Source organism: Magnolia sinica, chromosome 17 (genome assembly GCF_029962835.1).
Source record: "Magnolia sinica isolate HGM2019 chromosome 17, MsV1, whole genome shotgun sequence".
NCBI classification, from domain to species: domain Eukaryota; kingdom Viridiplantae; phylum Streptophyta; class Magnoliopsida; order Magnoliales; family Magnoliaceae; genus Magnolia; species Magnolia sinica.
In genome coordinates, this window is record NC_080589.1 from 4764388 (window position 1) to 4786992 (window position 22605).

General features: G+C 39.0%; 1 protein-coding gene across 1 annotated transcript; it reads right to left on the minus strand.

The window, feature by feature from the left end:
- Positions 1–4316: 4316 nt before the first annotated feature.
- On the minus strand, positions 4317–4931 carry LOC131231767 (heavy metal-associated isoprenylated plant protein 34-like). The gene has a single exon (XM_058228070.1). It carries the CDS (start codon positions 4929–4931, stop codon positions 4317–4319), a length of 615 nt encoding a protein of 204 aa, XP_058084053.1.
- Positions 4932–22605: the final 17674 nt, after the last annotated feature.

Below are 22605 nucleotides of genomic sequence, written 5' to 3' on the forward strand. Positions count from 1 at the left end.
TTTCGTATAGTTTGGTATATCTAAGATTTATATTTGCTTAATTTTTAAGACCATATCTTAGAAAAGTATGGTCCATTTAAAATTTATATTTTCTTAAATTTTAGGACCATGTACTAAAAAAGATGTAAATATATATGGACCGGTTAGATATACATAACATCATCAAGGTGAGCCTCACCTGTATGGGTAACACCCATTAAGGTGTGACCCAGTAACACCTAATGCGCTTCTGACACGCTAACATCATATGCAGTCCTTAATCTTGGTGGTCCCACTTTTGTGAGGCTTTTGATAAATCAGACGGCTCACCATTTTACCCATATCGTTTTAGGGAATTGTCCCAAAGTTGTGGCTGATCCAGTATATATGTGTGTTCCACAGCAAGAGAAAGTATAATTGTGGCCTTTAACGGTCCACTGTTTTCTTACATAGTGGCCCAGTCAAGTGCTTGATATGCCCCATCTTTTGGTATCCCATGTAAAATTACTTGGATAAACTTGTGGATGGATTGAATTTTTCTCAAACATCACAGTGGGCCCACCATCACCCGAATTATCTCCAATCTCATATGATCTGAGCCGTCAGATACGTAACAGGGTCGCCTCGGTATCTGAGCGGAATACGTGGGCCTGGGTTGCACCAAACACGGTATGGCCCTACCATAGGACCAACTTTTATGTATGTATTGAATATCCATGCTGTCCATCTGTGCTGCCAGGTCATTAAATGGCATGATCCCATGAATAAAGCAGATCCAAACCTCAAGTGGACCATACCATTGAAAACAATGGTCATTGATCCTTCAGAAACTTTTTATGGGCTACAAAAGTTTTGTATCATCTGACATTTTTTTTTTTTTTCTTTCAACTAGGTTTTTGTGGCCTTATCAACAGGTTGGATGTCAAATAAACAATGAAGTGAGCTCTAAAAAGTTTTTAACGGTGAGCATTTAATCACATTTTTTAATTGCTTTGGATTTTAAAAAAAATAAAAAAAAAAATTTAAATCATGTCCTACAAAGAGCTGAAAATTTTATGCATGTACCATACATGCATAAAAGTGGCACCACAAGATGCGCACCGTGTTGGGTGATGTACCTGCACCTAATCTGCTGTACATTTATATGCAAGCATCGAATGTTGGTGGGGCCCATTTTTCCGAGGCTCGTGAAAAATCCAACCCTTTTGCGGTCAGGCTGAGAAAATGCACGGTTGGGTACTGCACTAGAAAGCTATGTCGATGCCACCATGAGTATGTATTTTATCCATATATACGGCCCCTTCATCTTGCCGTATCACTTTAGGGTCTTAAGACTAAAATGAGATATTTTCAAAGCTCAAGTAGACCACCACACCACGGGAAGCAGTTGGGATAGTGGGGCCCGCCATTGAAACCTTCCAAAGGCCCATCTCATCCAACCCCTTTTTAAGGTCACAAAGACATACGGCGCTGTCAATGGGCTAGGCTTTGGTAAGTCTCGGCCTAGATTTTGAACTGTTTTGGGCCAGGTTGGGCCGTTGGCCAGCCCTATTCAAAATTCTGATTTGTCAGGCCTGAACAGGCCACAATCGCACCCTAACGTGTGAAGTGAAAAAACAGATTTCAACTTATCCAAACGTCATGCCCCATGAATTTTATAAAGTTGTTTGTAAAATTACCACTGCTTCCTGTGGTGTGGCCCACTTGAGCTTTAGATCTACCTTATTTTTTAGATGATGCCCTAGAGTCACCCAGAAAAATGAATGGACGGTGTGGATAACCGTCCACACCGTGGGGGGCCGTGGGGCCACTTTGATGTATGTATTATGTATTCATACCATCCATTTATTTTTGCAAATCATTTTAGGACATTATTCTAAAAAAATAAAACAGATCCAGTCATTATAGGTGGACCGTACCTTAAGAAACCGTCATGATTGACCATTAATGGCCTACTAAAGTGTTGGATCAAGTTGATATTTGATTTTTCCCTTCATCCGAGCTTACGAGACCTTATTATCAGATTGGATGGTAAATAAATATTATGGAAACATTAAGGTGGGCCATAAAAAGTTTTTAGTGGTAGAATGGTTAATCACCACTGTTTCTTATGGTGTGGTCCACCTGATAATTGGATCTGCTTCCTTTTTAGCCTAATTTTCTTAAATGATTCTTAAAAAAGGATGGACAACGTGGATACATAATACATACATCAAGGCCATGGTAACCCGACGGTAAGGGACGCGGAGTAGCTACTGACAGGTTGAGAAGCTAGACTTGCTACTGAAGTGACATAACCAAGTTCTGTGGGCCCCACTACGATGTATGTATTATATCAACATCATCCATCCATTTGGAGATATCATTTTAAGGCATGAGACAAAGAATGAGGCAGATCAAAATCTTTAGTGGACCCCACTACAGAAAACGGTGGGGAAACCTTCCTAAGGCCCACCATGATGTTTATTTAAAATCCAACCTGTTCACAAGTTAACACAGACATGAAAGTAGGGAAAACACAAATATCAGCTTGATCAAAAACGTTTGTGGCCTTAGAAGTTTTTAATGGTGGGCGTCACTCTCGCCACTGTTTTCTTTGGTGGGGTCCACTAGAGCTTTGGATTTGACTCATTCTTTAGACATTTTCCTAAAATGATCTCTCCAAATGTATGGATGGTGTGGATACAAAACATACATCATGGTGGGGCCCACAGAGCTTAGTGACGTCACTTCAGTAGGGAGTCTGGCTACTCAAACTGGCAGTAGCTAATCCGCGTCCCACGGTCAGGGCCGCACAGTCTTGAGTGAGGCCGGTTCTCACCCATCCTCTCTACTCACCCTGCGAATAGCCAATGTCTAGTGGTTGGTGCTCTATGGGCCCTACCATGATGTATGTATTTCATCCATGCCGTCTACTCATTCTTACAGATCATTTTATGTTATGATCCCAAAAACGAGGTTGATCCAGATCTCAAGTTGACCGAACAGTGTTGATTGAACGCACACCATTAAAAACTTCTTTGAGTCCACATAAGTTTTGGATCAAAATGATATATTTTTTCCCTTCATCCATTTCTGTACGACCTAATCAACAGGTTAGATGTCAAATAACCATTACAGTGGGCTTTAAGAGGTTTTTAATGGTGGACATTCAATCACTACTATTCCATGGTGTGGTGCTTGTGAGATTTACATCTCCATAATTTTTGGGATCAAGCCTTAAAATTATCTTTAAAAATGGATGGACGGCGTGGATAAAACACATACATCATGGTGGGCCCACAGAGCACCGACCACTAGCCAGGCTGGTGTTAGCGTCACTGGCCAATCCGTTTCCTGTTTAAAACCCTTCCAGTTCGTTGAAATGTACTCTGTACGGCCAGACGGCGTATTGCGTCCGAACCCGGTTGGACAATAAGCCGTCCGACCAGGGATCCTGTGGGCCCCAGCGTGATGTATCTGTTTATCCACACCGTTCATCCATCTTTTTCAGATCATTTTAACATATGAACCCAATAATAAGGCAGATCCAACACTCAAGTGGACCACATTAGAGATGACTTTTGTATTTAATGCATCTTGCATCTAATGCTTCGTACATTTAATGCAACCAATCTCAACTTTTGGTGTGCATCTAATGCTTTAGGCATTTAATGCAACCAGTATCACTATTTGGTGTAGTCCAATTAGGCGTTGGATCTACTTTATTTTTGGTTTCGTATCTTAAAATGATATTAGCGAATGGATGAACGGTATAGATAAACAGATACATTAAGATGGCCCCAAAGTATCTCTGGTCGGACGACCTATTGTCCGACTGGGGTTCGGAAGCAATCCGCTCCCAAATTTGACATGTAGACCTATCTCATAAAAGCAAGAAGCAACAGGCTTTTATCTCCTTTTATCTCATATTCAGTAACATTAGCGTCCACCACCCTTTTATCCAATAAATTTTATTTATAATCTTAACTAATTGAAAAATCAATAGATATTATATTTTTAATACTATGCCAAACTCAAATTAAAAATTAAAATAAAGCGAAACACCCAACTCTTATTTGTATATGTGTGACTGTATGGATTGTCCCACGTGCTGTGCACGTGCATATCTAGAATGATTATCAACCGTAAATATAGCGAAATATAGCCCAACGCACCCAAACCCAAAGAGAAGAGGGAAAATCTCCTCCGGCAGGACGTCCCGGTCACATGATAGCGCAGCCGTTGGGGTTCTCGTCACTGAAGTAGTCCATTTACGGTGGTGGGGGCGGTTGTGTGTATGGTGGCGGGTGGGTGGACATCATCGGCTGTAACTGCTCGTTTCCATTCTGCCGCTGCTACTGGTAGAAGGCTTCTCCAGCGACGAACTCAGGCCTGGCACCCTGGAAGGACCTCCCGGCATTCATTGCCGCTGCCTGCATCCCCTGCACCGTCGGAATGTTGCCCATCTGGCCCATTGGGATATTCCCCATCTGACCCACATTCCTTCCCCCACCACCGGCCTGATTAAGGTGTTGGACACCATGGCCCATGTGGGGCCTACCAGCTCCACCGTGATTTTGGTTCCCCCTAGAATCATCATCATGGTCGTCGTCATCGTCGTCGTCATCATCATCATCATCATTGTCGTCGTCCTCGTCGTCTCCTTTCTGGCCTTTCCCATTGTCGATATGCATGTCCTGAAACTGGCCTTTGAGGTGATTGTTTACATCGTTTGAACCCCATATTTCTGCATGTTTGCCACCCTTTTTCAGTTTTTTTATAAGGATAGAGGGGTCGACATCACCCAAAACAGTCACCTTCCTCTGCTCTTCATCTATATTGACTTCATACACCCCATCAATCTTTTTAAGAATTTTCTTCACTTCCTGCTTACATCCATTACAGTGCATGTTCACCTTAAGATCATAAATCTGGACCCTCAAGGAACTGGCACCTTCTTCCGTACTCATTCCTCCAAATGCAAACACCAAAAATGCTTACAACAGAGAGAGAGAGAGAGAGAGAGAGAGAGAGAGAGAGAGAGAGAGAGGAGCAGATGAAAGTGGAGATTGTGAATCAACGAAAATCCACAGAGATCTTTTCTATGGTGGGTTGGTGGGTTATTTTCAGAGATGAGGGGGGTTTTAAAGGAGCGGGCAGGGATTACGATTTGAGAGACCCAGACAGAGAGAGATGGTTTTGGAGAGACCCAGACATAGAGAGAGAGGGTTTTCGAGAGACCCAGACAGAGAGGGTTTTGGAGAGACCCAAACACAGAGAGGAGATTTTGGATAGAGCCAAACACAGAGGGTTTTGGAGAGACCTAACCAGAGAAGGTTTTGGAGCAATTGCATCACACCTTGAAATTTTAAATTAGTTCTTAATTAACTCTTTTAAGGGTCATATTAGGCCCACTAAGATCTTCATTTATTTTTATTTTTTTGAAGCTAGATAGGTGAGAGCATACCACCTGAGTTAACTGATATAAAAAACACTTTCCCACGTAATGTTTCATTTACTAGTTGCAGAAGCCATAACAACAAGAACAACAATAGCAGCAGCAATTGCTCTAACAACAACGGCAACAATGGCCTTTCTCACACATAAAGCTGATTTTCAATAAAAATACATAGTCATACTTAAAACTGGAGCGGTGTGGAAAACGTTTACTATGATCCAGGAAAGCACCATTTTTTTTCTCTGTTTTATTCAGTAATTTAAGATGTCATAAAGTCCATTATCTATTGAAAATAGTAATATCTCCAATGTAATAGAAACTAATTAATAAAATTCAACAAAATCTAGATCAAGTACAGGAACTGGATGCTTCAGACATGCCCCAAAACTGAAGCAATTCCTCTATGTAGCAGCAGTTGTCTGTCTTCCTTGGAGCTGCTTGGGTCCCTTCTCTGAAATTGCTCTTGAACCTTAACAGGAACATGAACGTGAATACCTTATCCTTTCAATTCCAGTTGTCTTCCTCCTAATGGCCTTTCACACTCCAGTTCTACTTGCGGATACGGCTTGAGGGATAACCTCAAGAAGTGCATCGGCCCTTCTGAAGATGAAGCTGCGGCGCCTGCACTGCACGCAGCGCGTGTGCGTCTTGTTCATTCTCTTCCCAAAGCTTCCACTCCCTTTTCCCATATTAGGCTTCGATGAGACTATTCTTCTTAGTCACCCCTTTGGAGTGGGAGAAGAGAAAATTGCAACCTTTCTCTAACCCAACCCAAGAAAGCACCACCATGAACCTAAAATCAACATGACTAAATTGGTCTTAACTCCAATTGTAGCATAATGAGATTGTTCATCTTCAATATCATTTTAATTAAATCATTGATCTTCAATTTTGGCTAATAGACTGTCCCTTTATTGATTTTGATTTTTTTTCTTTTTCTTTTTATTTTTTAAGAGAACTGTGTGATCACACCATCGATTGTTGCGCAACACCCCAACAACCCAGTGAACCGAGATCCAATCTCCGGTCTCAGCCACAAACGATAAACAGAAAGAAATATAATCTAGAAGAAGAATCAAAGCATTCCAAACAAACCACAAGACAGAATATACGTGGAAAAATCCCAATAAGGGTAAAAAAAACCATGGGTACAAACTTCCACAATGAAGAAAAAAGAGATTACAATCAATATACTATCCTTCTCGATGCTCCCATGCACAGAGAAAACCCTTAGCCTTGCTTAGAAAACCCATTTCCATACCCTAGAATAACCCTAAGACCCCTATTTACAGTTTAGGAAACTTTCCTTTCGCACTCTTGCAAAACCGCTTCAAATTTACGCGGTCCACATCAAATCCACAAACGAATCTGCGTAACATCGACTGGTCGAGCAGGCTCATCGACTAGTTGAGCGGACCCTCGACCAGTCGAGCATAAGCCTCGACTAGTCGAGCACCTCGGACATTAAAAATTGCAGCTCGCTGGACTTTGAGTTAAGCGAACCCTCGACTGGTCAAGTGGGCCACTCGACCGGTTGAGCAGCCCACTCGACTGGTCGAGCGGCCCTATCCAGATGTGGCTCCACATCTCAACACTTCGATGGTTGGCAATCAACTAATTTCAATAGGTATCATGAATGGGGCCATACCTAAAAATTAAAGGGAGTAAGCGTTCTGCTGTACACTCTAGAACAAATAATTCCACAACAGGAAAGGTGGGGGGAGCATGTGCTAGGTGGTTCGTATCAGGAATGCCCCATAGGAATGACCCCCAACAACAATTTTATTCAAATGAGCCACCTAAATAAGCATAGTCATAATATAAATAAAAAATTGTATTGATGGTATTCATGAAGGAATTACCAAGGAAACTCACCCCTTAGCCATACAACTTCCTCAACTGCAGCCTCTGCACTACCAACCAGTTGTTCCACATACCTGTTAAACATTCGATCAAATCAATAGGCCTGACAAACCAAAATAAATGTGCTTCTTCTGCTATCGATATCTCCTGCCAAATATAAATCTAGATAGCCTTGTAGCTTAATTTTCGATCCTCCATAATACAGCCCTATATCCACAGTATAAGTATCTGAGGATCCACTTCACAACTTTCCAATGTTCCTTCTCGGGGTTGTTCATAAACCTGCTAACAACTCCCACTGCTTGAGCAACGCCTGGCCTCGTGTTCACATACATGAGACTCCCAATAGCTAACACGTATGAGACTTTGGCCATGTAGTCCCGTTCCTCCTGCATCTTTGTACCTTGCTCCTTAAAAAGCTTGAAGTGGTTGGCTAATGAAGTGCTAACCGGCTTAACATTTCCCATACTCAATCGATCAAGTACCTTGGCTATGTATTCTTCTTGTGACAAAACTAGTTTCTTGTTTTTCCTATCATGCTTTATCCTTATGCCTAGGATTTATTTTGCAGCTCTTAAATCCTTCATGGCAAATTTACTAAATAGTTGTCTTTTGAGATCTGAGATGTCTTTCATGCTTAATCTGCTACAAGCATATTATCAACGTACAGAATAAGGATGATATACGACGTATCAAACTTTTTCAAATAGCAATAGTGGTCTACATGACATCTCCTAAAACTATTTCCCGACATGAAACTGTTGAACTTCTTGTACCACTGCCTCAGGGCCTGCTTCAGTTTACAAACTTATTCTCCTTTCCTGGTGTCACATATCCTGTCGGCTGATGCATATATATCTCTTCTTTAAAGCCCCCATGAAGAAAGGTTATCTTAACATCTAGCTGCTCTAGATGTAAATCCTCTATAGCCACTATACTCAAGACCATACAAATCGTAGACATTTTCACCACTGGTGAAAATATTTCAGTGAAGTCGATACCTACCTTTTGTTGGAACCCTTTCACGACTAATATAGCTTTGTACCATTTCGAACCATTATGCTCCTCCTTCAGTCTGTAAACCCACTTGTTATAAAGAGCTTTCTTACCCTTAGGTAGAGTAACTAGCTCCCATGTACGATTAGAGTCAAGAGAGTCTATCTCATCATCCATGGCCTGCTCCTACTTAACCCGTGTATTTGACCGTAATGCTTGTTCAAAACACTCCGGTTCACCATTATTTGTCAGCAGTAGATAATGTAAGGAGGGTGAGTAGCAGACCATGGGTTTCATCTCCCGAGTAGACCTCCTCACAACCGGTGTTTGCGGCTCTGCCTCATTATGCTCCTGTGCATGTTCATCCTATGGCGCTATAACACCCGTGTCCGATAACTCTTCCAATTCTACGAATTCTTTCTCATCGATCTTATTTTCCTACACAATGTCCTTATGCATCACTTTTTTATTAAATGCTACGTCTTTGCTTCTGATGATTTTCTGATTCTCTATATCCTAAAAAGGTATCCAAAATCATGCTGCCCATAGCCTATAAACGTGCACTTCCCGGACTTCGCATCCAGCTTGTTTTTATGCTCTGCATCAATGTGGACATATGAAGTGCAACCAAACACTTTGAGATGTGCAAGGTTCACGTCTTTCTCAGTCTACGTTTCTTCTGATAGCCCACCATCCAATAGTGTTGAGGGACTTCTATTGATGAGATATGTGACAGTATTCACAGCATCTACCCAAAACATCTTAGACAACCCTACATGTAATCTCATGCTCCTGGCACGCTCAAGAATTGTCCTGTTAATGCACTTAGCCACACCATTCTACTGTGGTGTCCCTGGAATTATTTTCTGATGTTTAATTCCATTTGCTGTACAATACTCCTTAAACCTCTTATCACAGTACTCTCTCCCATTATCTGATCTGAGACATTTTACTATTTTACCTGTCTTATTTTCTACCATTATTTTTCACTTCTTAAATGCATCAAATACATCAGATTTATGCTTTAAGAAATAGACCTACAGTTTTCTACCAGCATCATCAATGAAAGAAACAAAATAATGTCAGCCACTAAGAGATGATACCTGTGTAGATCCATATACATCAGTGTGTACAAGCTCCAACAGATGCGTTTTTAGAGCGCGTCCTGTTTTCTTGAAACTTATTATCTTCTGCTTACCATACACGCACTCATCGTAAAATTCTAAGTCAATAGACTTCAGCCCTGGTAGCTTCCCTTTTGACAATAGCACTTTCATTCATTTCTCACTCATATGTCCCAACCTCTGATCTCATAACTTTTCATTCACTCTAGTTGATACGACTGCGAGTGAACTATATGATCCTAAAGTCACATACAAAGTACTTTCCTTCTTGCCTTAAGATATCACCAAGGCACCTTTTGTAATCTTTTAGGAATCACTAGTGAAGGTTGTCACATATCCGATATCGGCCAGCTACCCCACTGAGATCAAGTTCCGTTTCAAACTCGATACATGTCTGACATCCTTCAATCTCAAAACCGTTCCGTCTTTCTGATTTTTATGAACGTCTCCCTTTCCAATAATACTGCATGGCTCATCATCACGCAGGTAGACTCCCCCGAAGTCACCTAACACATAATCACGCAGAACTTCCTTACACGAAGTGGTATGAAACGAAACGCCTGAGTCTATAATCCAAGACTCATTCCTCGTATCAAGAGACAAAATCAACACCTCTGTATCTATAACACCCCGTACTTTTCAGTACTCGAGTGTTACCATTTAATTTAATTTAATATAAATGCAAGAAAATAATACAACCTAAATATATATACTATGGAATGTTAATTATATATTTTATAAATATTTAAAGTTTTATATTAAAATGATATGTAACCATAATTCATGTTATATGCATATACTTACAACATCATTAATATAAATTACAAACTATATAATCTGTAATACATAAAAATAAAATATACTGGAAAAATTTATAATGAATAACATATTTCAAACAATTTAATGACCTGTATAAATTTAAAACCTCTGCTTACTGTTATTCATATAATTTATATATATTAATAATTTGTTATAATATAAATTATATATGACAAAATATATAAAAGAAATAAACAATAATAATAATAGTAATAATGATAATAATAATAAATGTTGAATTAACCCAAATAAAAAACATTTAATGTTTTAAAATCATAGAACGGGTGGCCCCAACCATCTAAATAAATTCTTAAGTACTTTTTAATCATTGATGATCGATTTGGAATCGATCTGACCGTCGGATTGTCCCTATAGACATTTAAAATCATTGATCGATTCGTATGGCCCACCTAAACCTTGGATCTGCCCCATCTTTAGTCAGAGGGTATGATAGGGCCTACCTAGAGGAATAGACGGTGTGTATTTATCACTAACATCATGGTAGGCCCCACACGTGGTGCGTATGCACCTAGTGCACCCATACCCGGCGTGCACCGGGCATGCCAGCTCGGTCAACAGCGGGCTGACCCGCGTTTTGCTTAAATGAGAGATTTCTCTCTCTCTACGTTTTTAGCCAGCAAACGGACCTCGTCCGTGAAACCCGATCAGGTGGGCCCCACCTGAGATCATATCATTGATCTGGACCGTCCATCTTGTAGGAAATCAAGATTTAAGTAGCCCAGAAAATTCCATGCCTGGGATCGCGAGTGCACGCACACAATCTTTGCTGCAACTAGGTCCTGCAAAACCATTTTTCCTAAAACGGAAACCGTACCCGCTGCAGCCAGCCCAGCAATCCGTGTGAGCTGATCCTACGCCATCTCAACCCTCCGTTCTCATAGCAATCCCAGCCGTTGTCTTTAGGGCTTTGCAAAAGGAAAGCATAAGACCCCAAGAGCAGCCGTTTCTCCCCCATTTGAAACCCACCACCCTAATCCTCTCCAAGCTTTGAGAAAGCTTGTCTGGAAGCTTCGTAGGGTCCCGACGGACTGTCCTCAAGGACCAGATCAGTGGAAGAAGCCGGGAAGCCGAAGACGCCATTAACAGCCATCTTCTCCTCCAGCGCTGCTGTGACCCACGTTGATACATTACCATAAGTTGCCTGGGTTTGGGCTCATTCATAATCCCGGTGAAACTCCAAGGAGGAAGTAATGAGAGAGGAAAATGGTGGGAGAAAGAAAGAAAGAAGAAGGCGGGGAGGTGCGGCTGTGCACTGCGCCACCTCGACCCGACCCACTGCCGGGTTAAGCCTGCTGGACATTCCAGCACATGAGGAGAAGTAGAGGAAGAGATTGAAGGAAAGAAAAGGAAGAAAATGGAGAGAAATACAGAGAGGGCGACTGCCCTGTGCGGCAAAACTGAGCCGAGTTTGGGGGTGCACCAGCTCCCTCTGCGCTGATCAAAACACCAGCGAGTTGCTGTTCGTTCTGTTACCAGGTCACGGAGTTAGGGAAGAGAGGAGAAGAAAGGAGAAGAAAGAAGAAGAAGAGAGGGAGAGAGGGGGTGTGCGGCTGTTCTAGCCAAACCGAGTCAGCTTGTAGGCCCATTGGCTGGGTTGGGTTCAGATGTAGCTGGACCTCTCTGAACAAGAGAAAAGGTGGGGAAGAAGAAGAAAAGAAGGACAAGAGAGAGGGGGAGGTCGATTCTCACCGACTCACTACCGAGTTGAGTTAGTGAGTCGACTCGATCCAGATCCACGTAGGGCTGGTGCGTCTGGGCAGTTTCACTCTGGCCTTGTATGGCCCATGACTTGCATGACTTTGGGGAAGAAAGAAATGAGGACGAAAGTAGAAGGAAGAAGCATGGGAGTTGAGTCGGGTTGGTTGCTGCCGAGTCAACTCGACTTGAACTAAGTCAACCAGGTGAGAATTTCCATTTATTTTCAGATTCGTTATCATTCATTTTCTTATTAATTATATCGCTATTATTGTAATAACTAATGTCATCTTAATGACATTGACTAGAAATTATAATCAATATTACAATATACTAATTAGCGTTATGGATATTATTGTTAATTTTCATTATAATGAATGTTTACCATGTTAGCTAATGTAAATTACAACCCTAATAATAACAGTCATTGTAATTAATGATACATCAACTAGGGTTCAAACCCTAAGAAACCTAGCCTGGACCTAAACTTTAGGATAAAATCCTAAAGCTAAGTAATCTAAGCTCTAGGTCAATACCTTGAACATAGATAGTGTGTTAGGTTTGAGCTAATTGTAGAACTTCATAACTCATGGTAGATCGCCGTGTCTAGTATCATGGCTAGATTTACTATTATTGACTATTAGCATTTGAAAATAGTTATCATGGGATTAATACAATACTTGTTAATATAATTAGTCTTTATCGTATTATCATTAGTAAATATTCTACTATTATTACTTATATTACCCAAGAGATTATTAGTCATTATAAAAATATTAGATAATGTCGGTACATGCAAATATGAACTTATGAACCATCATTATTAATATGGATGGATTAAAAACTCCTATAATGAATATTATTTGGCCCACGGTACAATAATAATAATATTATTAATATTAATATTAATCTTGAATTCAAATTCTAAGATCTAAGCATTTAACTAAACCCTGGGATGGAACCCTAATTCTATATTAAAATCCTAAAAATAAATAATCCAAACCCTAGGTTATAATCACAACCATAAATAGTACGTAGAACATGGATCTAATTACACAACTTACAATTCATGATAGGATCCAAGTCTAAGGGCGTGCGCTCTTCCTAATAACATTGGGAGGCTAGTCGAAATATAAGGTGATGATTCTTTCCCTTGAGCTTTCTATTTTCCCATTAGCATAAGTAATAATTTTATTTTAACTTTGAATTGTTAATTGATATCTTGCCTTGTGAGTACCTGTGCTAATTGTTGAAATTGATATGCTAGATAACATGTTTAATAATTATCCTGTATATTTTTCTCATACTTATGGACTACTTGTGGTTTGCTTATGGAACTTAAACTGGTACATTGGTGGGAAACCTCCACCTATAAATGTACACCCATACTTGGGATGTAACCTGACTGGTTGTGATTGTAATGGACATTCGGCTTAGTGGTTATTGAGTGGTGGTCTAGATGGATCATTAATGTAGGCCTACCATACAGGGTTGTTGTGTCTAAGTGGTTTCAAGGATGGTCTTTATCGCATAGTTTTGATATTTGCCCTATGTGGCTTATTTTAATATCTATCCTAGGTGGCTTGTCTCGATATCACCCTGTGTGGCATTGGTTTGGTATTTGCCCTATATGGGTTCGATATTTTATTTTGTGCAACCATGCGATGGTAAGGCCCATATACTGAAGATGATTGGCCACTAGTCGATTGGGATTCATTAAATATCCTAAGGTGGTAGCCTCATGAGTCAAGGATGGTGGAATGAGACACTATGCCTGAGCTGTCAGCCTATGCTGGGCTCTAAGCTCCCCGTAGTGACCTCTGAGCTTATTAAACCTACTGATTGTTAAACAGACTAATAACGGTTAGGCTAATCATGTATTTTCATAGCATATGGTCTTTTTCGGGTGATTAAATTCTCCTTGGGCGATCTATGATCTTTTACAAGTAATTAAATTCTCCTTGGGCGATCTATGTTTTATGGTATTTTAAATTCTCCTTGGGTGATCTATATATTATGGTCTTTTCGGGATAGCTGGTCCTTGGGCGATCTATACTTTATGGTCTTTTCCGGGTGATTAAATTCTCTTTGAGCGATCTATATATTATAGTCTTTTCCAAAGAGCTGGTTCTCTTCGGGTGTACCTTTGTGTATTTTTTCAGGTGACTAGTTCTCTTAGGGCGACCCTTCATTTCGACAGTGGGATGTGCACCCCATGTCGATGATGCATTCACGCGTTCATGCATTTAATAAGACTGCATCATGTATTGTTTTGTATGCCTTGCTATGTTTTTATAACTATGCTTATCTAATGCGGTGATGTGTAATCTTGAGAGAAATTCACACTGAGTTGACCACTCGTCCATCAAATAAATATAACCGTACAAGTAGCACTGGTGGCTTAAGTGATTTTCAGGTTCGGGCTGATGAGGAGCCGAGTTCCAGTGTCAGGGTTGCATAACTGTATCTACCTCGAGAAGTTGAGGAGTCTTGCGGCTTAAATTTACTTACATTCTACTATTTCTCATGTATTGGATCATGTAATTCTTGTATTTGTAAATTTTGGAGACATTGATTTATATAAGTTATTATGGGCAGCTCTTGCATATTTAAATGATAATGTAAACTTTCCTTTATATTTGATTTGTCCATTCTATGCTCATCTGCTACTCTGATAATTAAAAGTTGAAAAATATATATATATACTTAAATTTGACCATTCTTTAAGGTTAACACTCGGGTTTTTAGGAAACGGGTCATATAATCAAGTCTTGAAAAGTCGGGTCATTACAGTGTCACTCTCCTCAGATAGATTTATTGAATCCGTCTCGCCTTGAGAGCTTCCTTCTTGTTGCTTAAGCGTCCTGCATAACGTTTCATGTGCCACTTCTTGCTGCAATGCCAACACTCGTCTTTGTCTTTTGGTCCCTTGGACTTCTTCCTCGACTTAGAATGTTCGTGTTTATTGCCTTCTTTGTTCAGTAATCTTCCTCTTCCTTCAACGTTTAGAGCATTCCTTGAATCCCTTGAAACTCCCAATGCCTTTCTTATAGATTCTTCGCTGAGAATTAAACCAGCCATATCATCAAATTTCAGCTTTGTCGACCTTGAAAATTTGCTCACAACAATCACCAAACCATCCCAACTGTTTGACAAACTGGACAAGATCAATAATGCCTTGACCTCGTCTTTAAAAATAATGCCAACGGATTCCAACTGACTCGTGACTGTATTGAACTCATATAGATGTTCAGCTACGCTCTCATTATCCGACATCTTCATGTTTAATAGCTGTTTCATACGATGAACCGTGTTGGACGCTAAGAGTTTCTCATACATCGTAGTTAGGGCTTCCATTAATTCTTTTGTGGTCTTTACCTTGAATATATTGAAGGTGACACTCTTAGATAAAGAGAGTCAGATCGTTCCTAAAGCCTTCTAATCCAATAAAGACCATTCATCATCTATCATCTTTTTTGGTTTCTTCTCTTTTTCTCCTAAAGGAATATAGAGGTCCTTCTGATATAGAAAATTATCCATTTGCATCTTCCAGAAGGAAAAGTTTGAACCATTAAACTTCTCAATTCTAGTCTTCCCTTCTTCCGTCATCGCTCCCACTTGAACTAAACCAATAACTTTAATACCAGTTGTTGCGCGGCATGCCAACAATGTAGTGAACAGAGATCTAATCCCCGGTCTCACCCACAAACGATAAACAGAAAGAAATATAATCTAGAAGAAGAATTAAATCATTCCAAACAAACCACAAGACAGAATATACGTGGAAAAACCCCAACAAGGGTAAAAAACCACAGGTGCAAACTTCCACTATGAAAAAAATGAGATTACAATCAATATACTAACCTTCTCGATGCTCCCATGCATAGAGAAAACCCTTTTCCATACCCTAGAATAACCCTAAGACCCCTATTTAGAGTTTAGAATAACCCTAGGACCGCATCAAATTTATGCAGTCTGCGTCAAATTCGCAAACGAATCTGCGTAACCTCGACTAGTCATGCAGGCTCCTCGACTGGTCGAGCGGACCATCGACTAGTCGAGCATAGGCCTCGATTGGTCAAGCCCCTCGGACCTTAAAAATTGCAGCTCGCTAGACTTTGAGTCGAGCGAACCCTTGACTGGTCGAGTGGGCCACTCGATGGGTCAAGTAACCCACTCGACTGGTCGAGCGGCCCTATCCAGATGTGGCTCCACATCTTAACACCGATAACTTTGTTGATATTGCTTAAAAATTATATCTTTCGGGTGGGCACCATACAAAAATTAGACAAGCCTCACCTAAATTATATCCACAATAAGACGAGTGGATTAAAAAAAAAAAAATCTATCCATAATCAAGAAAACCAGCATCAGAGGACAAGAAGGCATAACGAGCCAACTTTAAATGACTCCCCATGAAAACACAGCAAAAGGGGCTGAGAGGAAGCCTTCCCAGCCTTATAATAACAGTGCAAAACAACCAAGAGGGCGAGAAAAGATCCATAATTGAGATCAATCAACAATCCACCCAGGCCGGCCTACTAAGATCCCCAATATAAAAGCATATATAGTAGATAGAGACCAAACTGGAGATCAAAGGAAGTGCTTGATCAATGCTACAATGCCAAAAAATTGGTTTAGCAAACAACTAGCCCCCAGTTAATCAAATCCAACAATACTAGCTAAAGTAAGCTTACTCCACCAACAAGCCAGCCAAACATCCCCACACAATCAGCCAACAAACACCTAAAAGAACAACAAAACTATTTCATAGATCATGCCAAGGTAGCCTCCTCCCCATTCGGAGCGGGTTGGACTAGCAATCAAAATCTTCATGACATGTGCTACGCCAACACCCAACAGATGACTAAACAGCGAAAAAAGGACGGTCCAAAACCATCTCAAATGACCAAAAAGGACGGTCATGGACTATCGCAAGGGCCGTCAAATTTTGACGTGTCGTATTACTTAAAGGACGGTCGAAAACCGTCATTTTTATTGACGAAAAAGGACGGTCTCGGACAGTCTCTTATGAGCCTTTAAAGGACGGCCATCGACCGTCCTTTAAAAGGACGGTCATGGACCGTCCTTAAAAAGGACGGTCATGGACCATCTCTTATGAGCCTTCAAAGGACGGCCATGGATCGTCCTTTAAAAGGACGGTCATGGACCGTCCTTAAAAAGGACTGTCATGGACCGTCCCTTATAAGAGGGTCAATATACACCTGTTACATCATCATATTCTTCCTGATATACACCTGTTATATAATATATTTCATCATATTCACATTCACATTCACATCCATCTAAACCTAAACTACGTAAATCCAACATAAACTACATTCATCCAAACATAAACTACATCCATCTAAACCCAAACTACGTAAATCCAACATAAACTACATTCATCCAAACATAAACTACATCCATCCAAACACAAGCAATCTTATCCACATTACATTCATCTACACATAAATACATATAAGTTTAACATCATAAATAAAAAAAGAAAAAAAATCAGCAACAATTTTCTTTTTGTCTTTCACCTGAAAAAAAAAATATTAAACCAACAAAACATTATAATTCAGAATCATGAAGAATTGCATAAACTTCTTCCAAAAAAGTGAGCACTTTTTAAAAATAAAACTGATCATTAAAATAGGTTTAGGTTTAGGTTTTAGGTTTTAGGTGTTAGGTTTTAGGTTTAGGTTTAGGTTTAGGATTAGGTTTTAGGTTATAGGTTATAAGTTTAGGTTATAGGTTATAGGTTATAGGTTAAGGTTTAGGTTATAGGTTTTGGTTTAGGTTTAGGTTAAGGTTTAGGCTTAGGTTATAGGTTTAGGTTAAGGTTTAGGTTTTAGTTATAGGTTATAGTATATAGGTTATAGCTTTAGGGAATTGAGAATAGGTTAAGGTTAAGGTTTAGGTTTAGGAAATCGGGTCCGAGTTCGGGATCGGGTTTAGGTTTGGGTTATCAAGTTTAGGTTTAAGTTTAGGTTAGGGAGTTGAGATTAGGATTAGGTGTAGGTTTAGGTTCAAGGATTTGAAAATACATTTCGATTTTAGGTTTAGGTTTAGGTTTTAGGCTTATGTTTAGGTTATAGGTTTAGGTTATAAGTGCAGGTAATAGGTTTAGGTTTATGTTAGGTTATAGGTTAAGGTTTATGTTTAGGAAATCGGGTTCGGGATCAGGTTTAGGTTTGGATTAGGGAGTTGAGATTAGGATTAGGTGTAGGTTTAGGTTTAGGGATTTGAGAATACATTTAGGTTTAGGTTTAGGTTTAGCTTATAAGCAATAGGTTTTAGGTTTAGGTTTAAGTTATAGGTTACAGGTTTAGGTATAGCTTTAGGCTTAGGTTTAGGTTACAAGATAAAGGTTTAGGGAATTGAGAATAGGTTAAGGTTTAGGTTTAGGAAATCGGGTTCGAGTTCGAGATCGGGTTTAGGTTTGGGTTTTCAAGTTTAGGTTTAGGTTTAGGTTAGGGAGTTGAGATTAGGATTAGGTGTAGGTTTAGGTTTAGGGATTCAAGAATACATTTAAGTTTTAGGTTTAGGTTTAGGTTTAGGTTTAGGTTTAGGTTATAAGCTATAGGTTTAGGAAATTGAGAATAGGTTAAGGTTTAGGTTTAGGAAATCGGGTTCGGGTTCGGGATCGGGTTTAGGTTTTGGTTTTCAAGTTTAGGTTTAGGTTTAGGTTAGGGAGTTGAGATTAGGATTAGGTGTAGGTTTAGGTTTAGGGATTTGAGAATACATTAAGGTTTAGGTTTAAGAAATCGGGTTCGGGTTCGGGATCGGGTTTAGGTTTGAGTTTTCAAGTTTAGGTTTAGGTTTAGGTTAGGGAGTTGAGATTAAGATTAGGTGTAGGTTTAGGTTTAGGGATTTGAGAATACATTTAGGTTTTAGGTTTATGTTTAGGTTATAGGTTTAGGTTAAGGTATAGGTTTAGGTTTAGGTTTCGGTTTAGGTTATAAGCAATGGGTTTAGGGAATTGAGAATAGGTTAAGGTTTAGGTTTAGGAAATCGGGTTCGGGTTCGGGATCGGGTTTAGGTTTGAGTTTTCAAGTTTAGGTTTAGGTTTAGGTTAGGGAGTTGAGATTAGGATTAGGTGTAGGTTTAGGTTTAGGGATTTGAGAATATATTTAGGTTTTAGGTTTATGTTTAGGTTATAGGTTATAGGTTTAGGTTAAGGTATAAGTTTAGGTTATAAGCAATAGGTTTAGGGAATTGAGAATAGGTTAAGGTTTAGGTTTAGGAAATCGGGTTCGGGTTCGGGTTCGGGATCGGGTTTAGGTTTTGGTTTTCAAGTTTAGGTTTAGATTTAGGTTAGGGAGTTGAGATTAGGATTAGGTGTAGGTTTAGGGATTTGAGAATACATTTAGGTTTTAGGTTTAGGTTTAGGTTATAGGTTATAGGTTATAGGTTTAGGTTTAGGTTTCGGTTTAGGTTATAAGCAATAGGTTTAGGGAATTGAGAATAGGTTAAGGTTTAGGTTTAGGAAATCGGGTTCGGGTTCGGGATCGGGTTTAGGTTTGAGTTTTCAAGTTTAGGTTTAGGTTTAGGTTAGGGAGTTGAAATTAGGATTAGGTGTAGGTTTAGGTTTAGGGATTTGAGAATACATTTAGGTTTTAGGTTTAGGTTTAGGTTATAGGTTATAAGTTTAGGTTTAGGTTAAGGTATAGGTTTAGGTTTCGGTTTAGGTTATAAGCAATAAGTTTAGGGAATTGAGAATAGGTTAAGGTTTAGGTTTAGGAAATCGGGTTCGGGTTCGGGATCGGGTCTAGGTTTGGATTTTGAAGTTCAGGTTTAGGTTTAGGTTAGGGAGTTGAGATTCAGATTAGGTGTATGTTTAGGTTTAGGAATTTGAGAATACATTAATGTTTAGGTTTAGGAAATCGGGTTTGGGTTCAGGATCGTGTTTAGGTTTGAGTTTTCAAGTTTAGGTTTAGGTTAGGGAGTTGAGATTAGGATTAGGTGTAGGTTTAGGTTTAGGGATTTGAGAATACATTTAGGTTTTAGGTTTATATTTAGGTTATAGGTTATAGGTTTAGGTTTAGGTTTAGGTATAGGTTTAGGTTTCGGTTTAGGTTATAAGCAATAGGTTTAGGGAATTGAGAATAGGTTAAGGTTTAGGTTTAGGAAATCGGGTTCGGGTTCGGGATCGGGTTTAGGTTTGGGTTATCAAGTTTAGGTTTAGGTTTAGGTTAGGGAGTTTAGATTAGGATTAGGTGTAGGTTTAGGTTTAGGGATTTGAGAATACATTTAGGTTTTAGGTTTATGTTTAGGTTATAGGTTATAGGTTTAGGTTTAGGTTTAGGTTTAGGTATAGGTTTAGGTTTAGGTTTAGGTTATAAGCTATAGGTTTAGAGAATTAAGAATAGGTTAAGGTTTAGGTTTAGGAAATCGGGTTCGGGTTTGGGATCAGTTTTAGGTTTGAGTTTTCAAGTTTAGGTTAGGGAGTTGAGATTAGGATTAGGTATAGGTTTAGGTTTAGGGATTTGAGAATACATTTAGGTTTTAGGTTTAGGTTTAGGTTATAGGTTACATATTTAGGTTAAGGCTATAGGTTATAAGTTTAGGTTAAGGTTTAGGTTAAGGTTTGGGTTTAGGTTTAAGGATTTGAGAATACATTTAGGTTTTAGGTTTAGGTTTAGGTTATAGGTTACAGGTTTAGGTTTAGGTTTAGGTTTATGCTATAGGTTATAGGTTTAGGTTAAGGTTTAGGTTTAGGTTTAAGTTTAGGTTATAAGCTATAGGTTTAGGGAATTGAGAATAGGTTAAGGTTTAGGTTTAGGAAATCGGGTTCGGGTTCGGGATCGGGTTTAGGTTTTGGTTTTCAAGTTTAGGTTTAGGTTTAGGTTAGGGAGTTAAGATTAGGATTAGGTGTAAGTTTAGGTTTAGGGATTTGAGAATACATTTAGGTTTTAGGTTTATATTTAGGTTATAGGTTACAGGTTTAGGTTAAGGCTATAGGTTATAGGTTTAGGTTAAGGTTTAGGTTAAGGTTTAGATTTAGGTTTAAGGATTTGAGAATACATTTAGGTTTTGGGTTTAGGTTTAGGTTATAGGTTACAGGTTTAGGTTTAGGTTTAGGTTTATGCTATAGGTTATAGGTTTAGGTTAAGGTTTAGGTTAAGGTTTAGGTTTAAGTTTAGGTTATAAGCTATAGGTTTAGGGAATTGAGAATAGGTTAAGGTTTAGGTTTAGGAAATCGGGTTCGGGTTCGGGATCGGGTTTAGGTTTGAGTTTTCAAGTTTAGGTTTAGGTTTAGGTTAGAGAGTTGAGATTAGGATTAGGTGTAGGTTTAGGTTTAGGGATTTGAGAATACATTTAGGTTTTAGGTTTATGTTTAGGTTATAGGTTATAGGTTTAGGTTAAGGTATAAGTTTAGGTTTCGGTTTAGGTTATAAGCAATTGGTTTAAGGAATTGAGAATAGGTTAAGGTTTAGGTTTAGGAAATCGAGTTCGGGTTCGGGATCGGGTTTAGGTTTGAGTTTTCAAGTTTAGGTTTAGGTTTAGGTTAGGGAGTTGAGATTAGGATTAGGTGTAGGTTTAGGTTTAGGGATTTGAGAATACATTTAGGTTTTAGGTTTATGTTTAGGTTATAGGTTATAGATTTAGGTTAAGGCTATAGGTTATAGGTTTAGGTTAAGGTTTAGGTTTTGGTTTAAGGATTTGAGAATACATTTAGGTTTTAGGTTTAGGTTTAGGTTATAGGTTACAGGTTTAGGTTTATGCTATAGGTTATAGGTTTAGGTTAAGGTTTAGGTTTAGGTTTAAGTTTAGGTTATAAGCTATAGGTTTAGGGAATTGAGAATAGGTTAAGGTTTAGGTTTAGGAAATCGGGTTCGGGTTCGGGATCGGGTTTAGGTTTTGGTTTTCAAGTTTAGGTTTAGGTTTAGGTGAGGGAGTTGAGATTAGGATTAGGTGTAGGTTTAGGTTTAGGGATTTGAGAATACATTTAGGTTTTAGGTTTATGTTTAGGTTATAGGTTACAAGTTTAGGTTAAGGCTATAGGTTATAGGTTTAGGTTAAGGTTTAGATTTAGGTTTAAGGATTTGAGAATACATTTAGGTTTTAGGTTTAGGTTTAGGTTATAGGTTACAGGTTTAGGTTTAGGTTTAGGTTTATGTTATAGGTTATAGGTTTAGGTTAAGGTTTAGGTTTAGGTTTTAGTTTAGGTTATAAACTATAGGTTTAGGGAATTGAGAATAGGTTAAGGTTTAGGTTTAAGAAATCGTGTTCGGGTTCGAGATCGGGTTTAGGTTTGGGTTATCAAGTTTAGGTTTAGGTTTAGGTTTAGGTTAGGGAGTTGAGATTAGGATTAGGTGTAGGTTTAGGTTTAGGGATTTGAGAATACATTTAGGTTTTATGTTGATGTTTAGGTTTAGGTTTAGGTTATAGGTTATAGGTTATAGGTTATAGGTTTTAGTTTAGGTTAAGGTTTAAGTTTAGGTTTAGGTTATAGGTTTAGGTTTAGGTTTAGGTTTAGGTTATAGGTTACGAGTTTAAGTTTAGGTTTATGTTAAGGTTATAGGTTATAGGTTTAGGTTTAGGTTTAGGTTATGGTTTAGGTTTAGGTTTAAGTTTAGGTTATAAGCAATTGGTTTAGGGAATTGAGAATAGGTTAAGGTTTAGGTTTAGGAAATCGGGTTCGGGTTCGGGATCGGG

Bases quoted from the DNA above. Each gene is read 5' to 3' on its own strand.
- LOC131231767 (XM_058228070.1), bottom strand. From the start codon at position 4,931: ATGAGTACGGAAGAAGGTGCCAGTTCCTTGAGGGTCCAGATTTATGAT.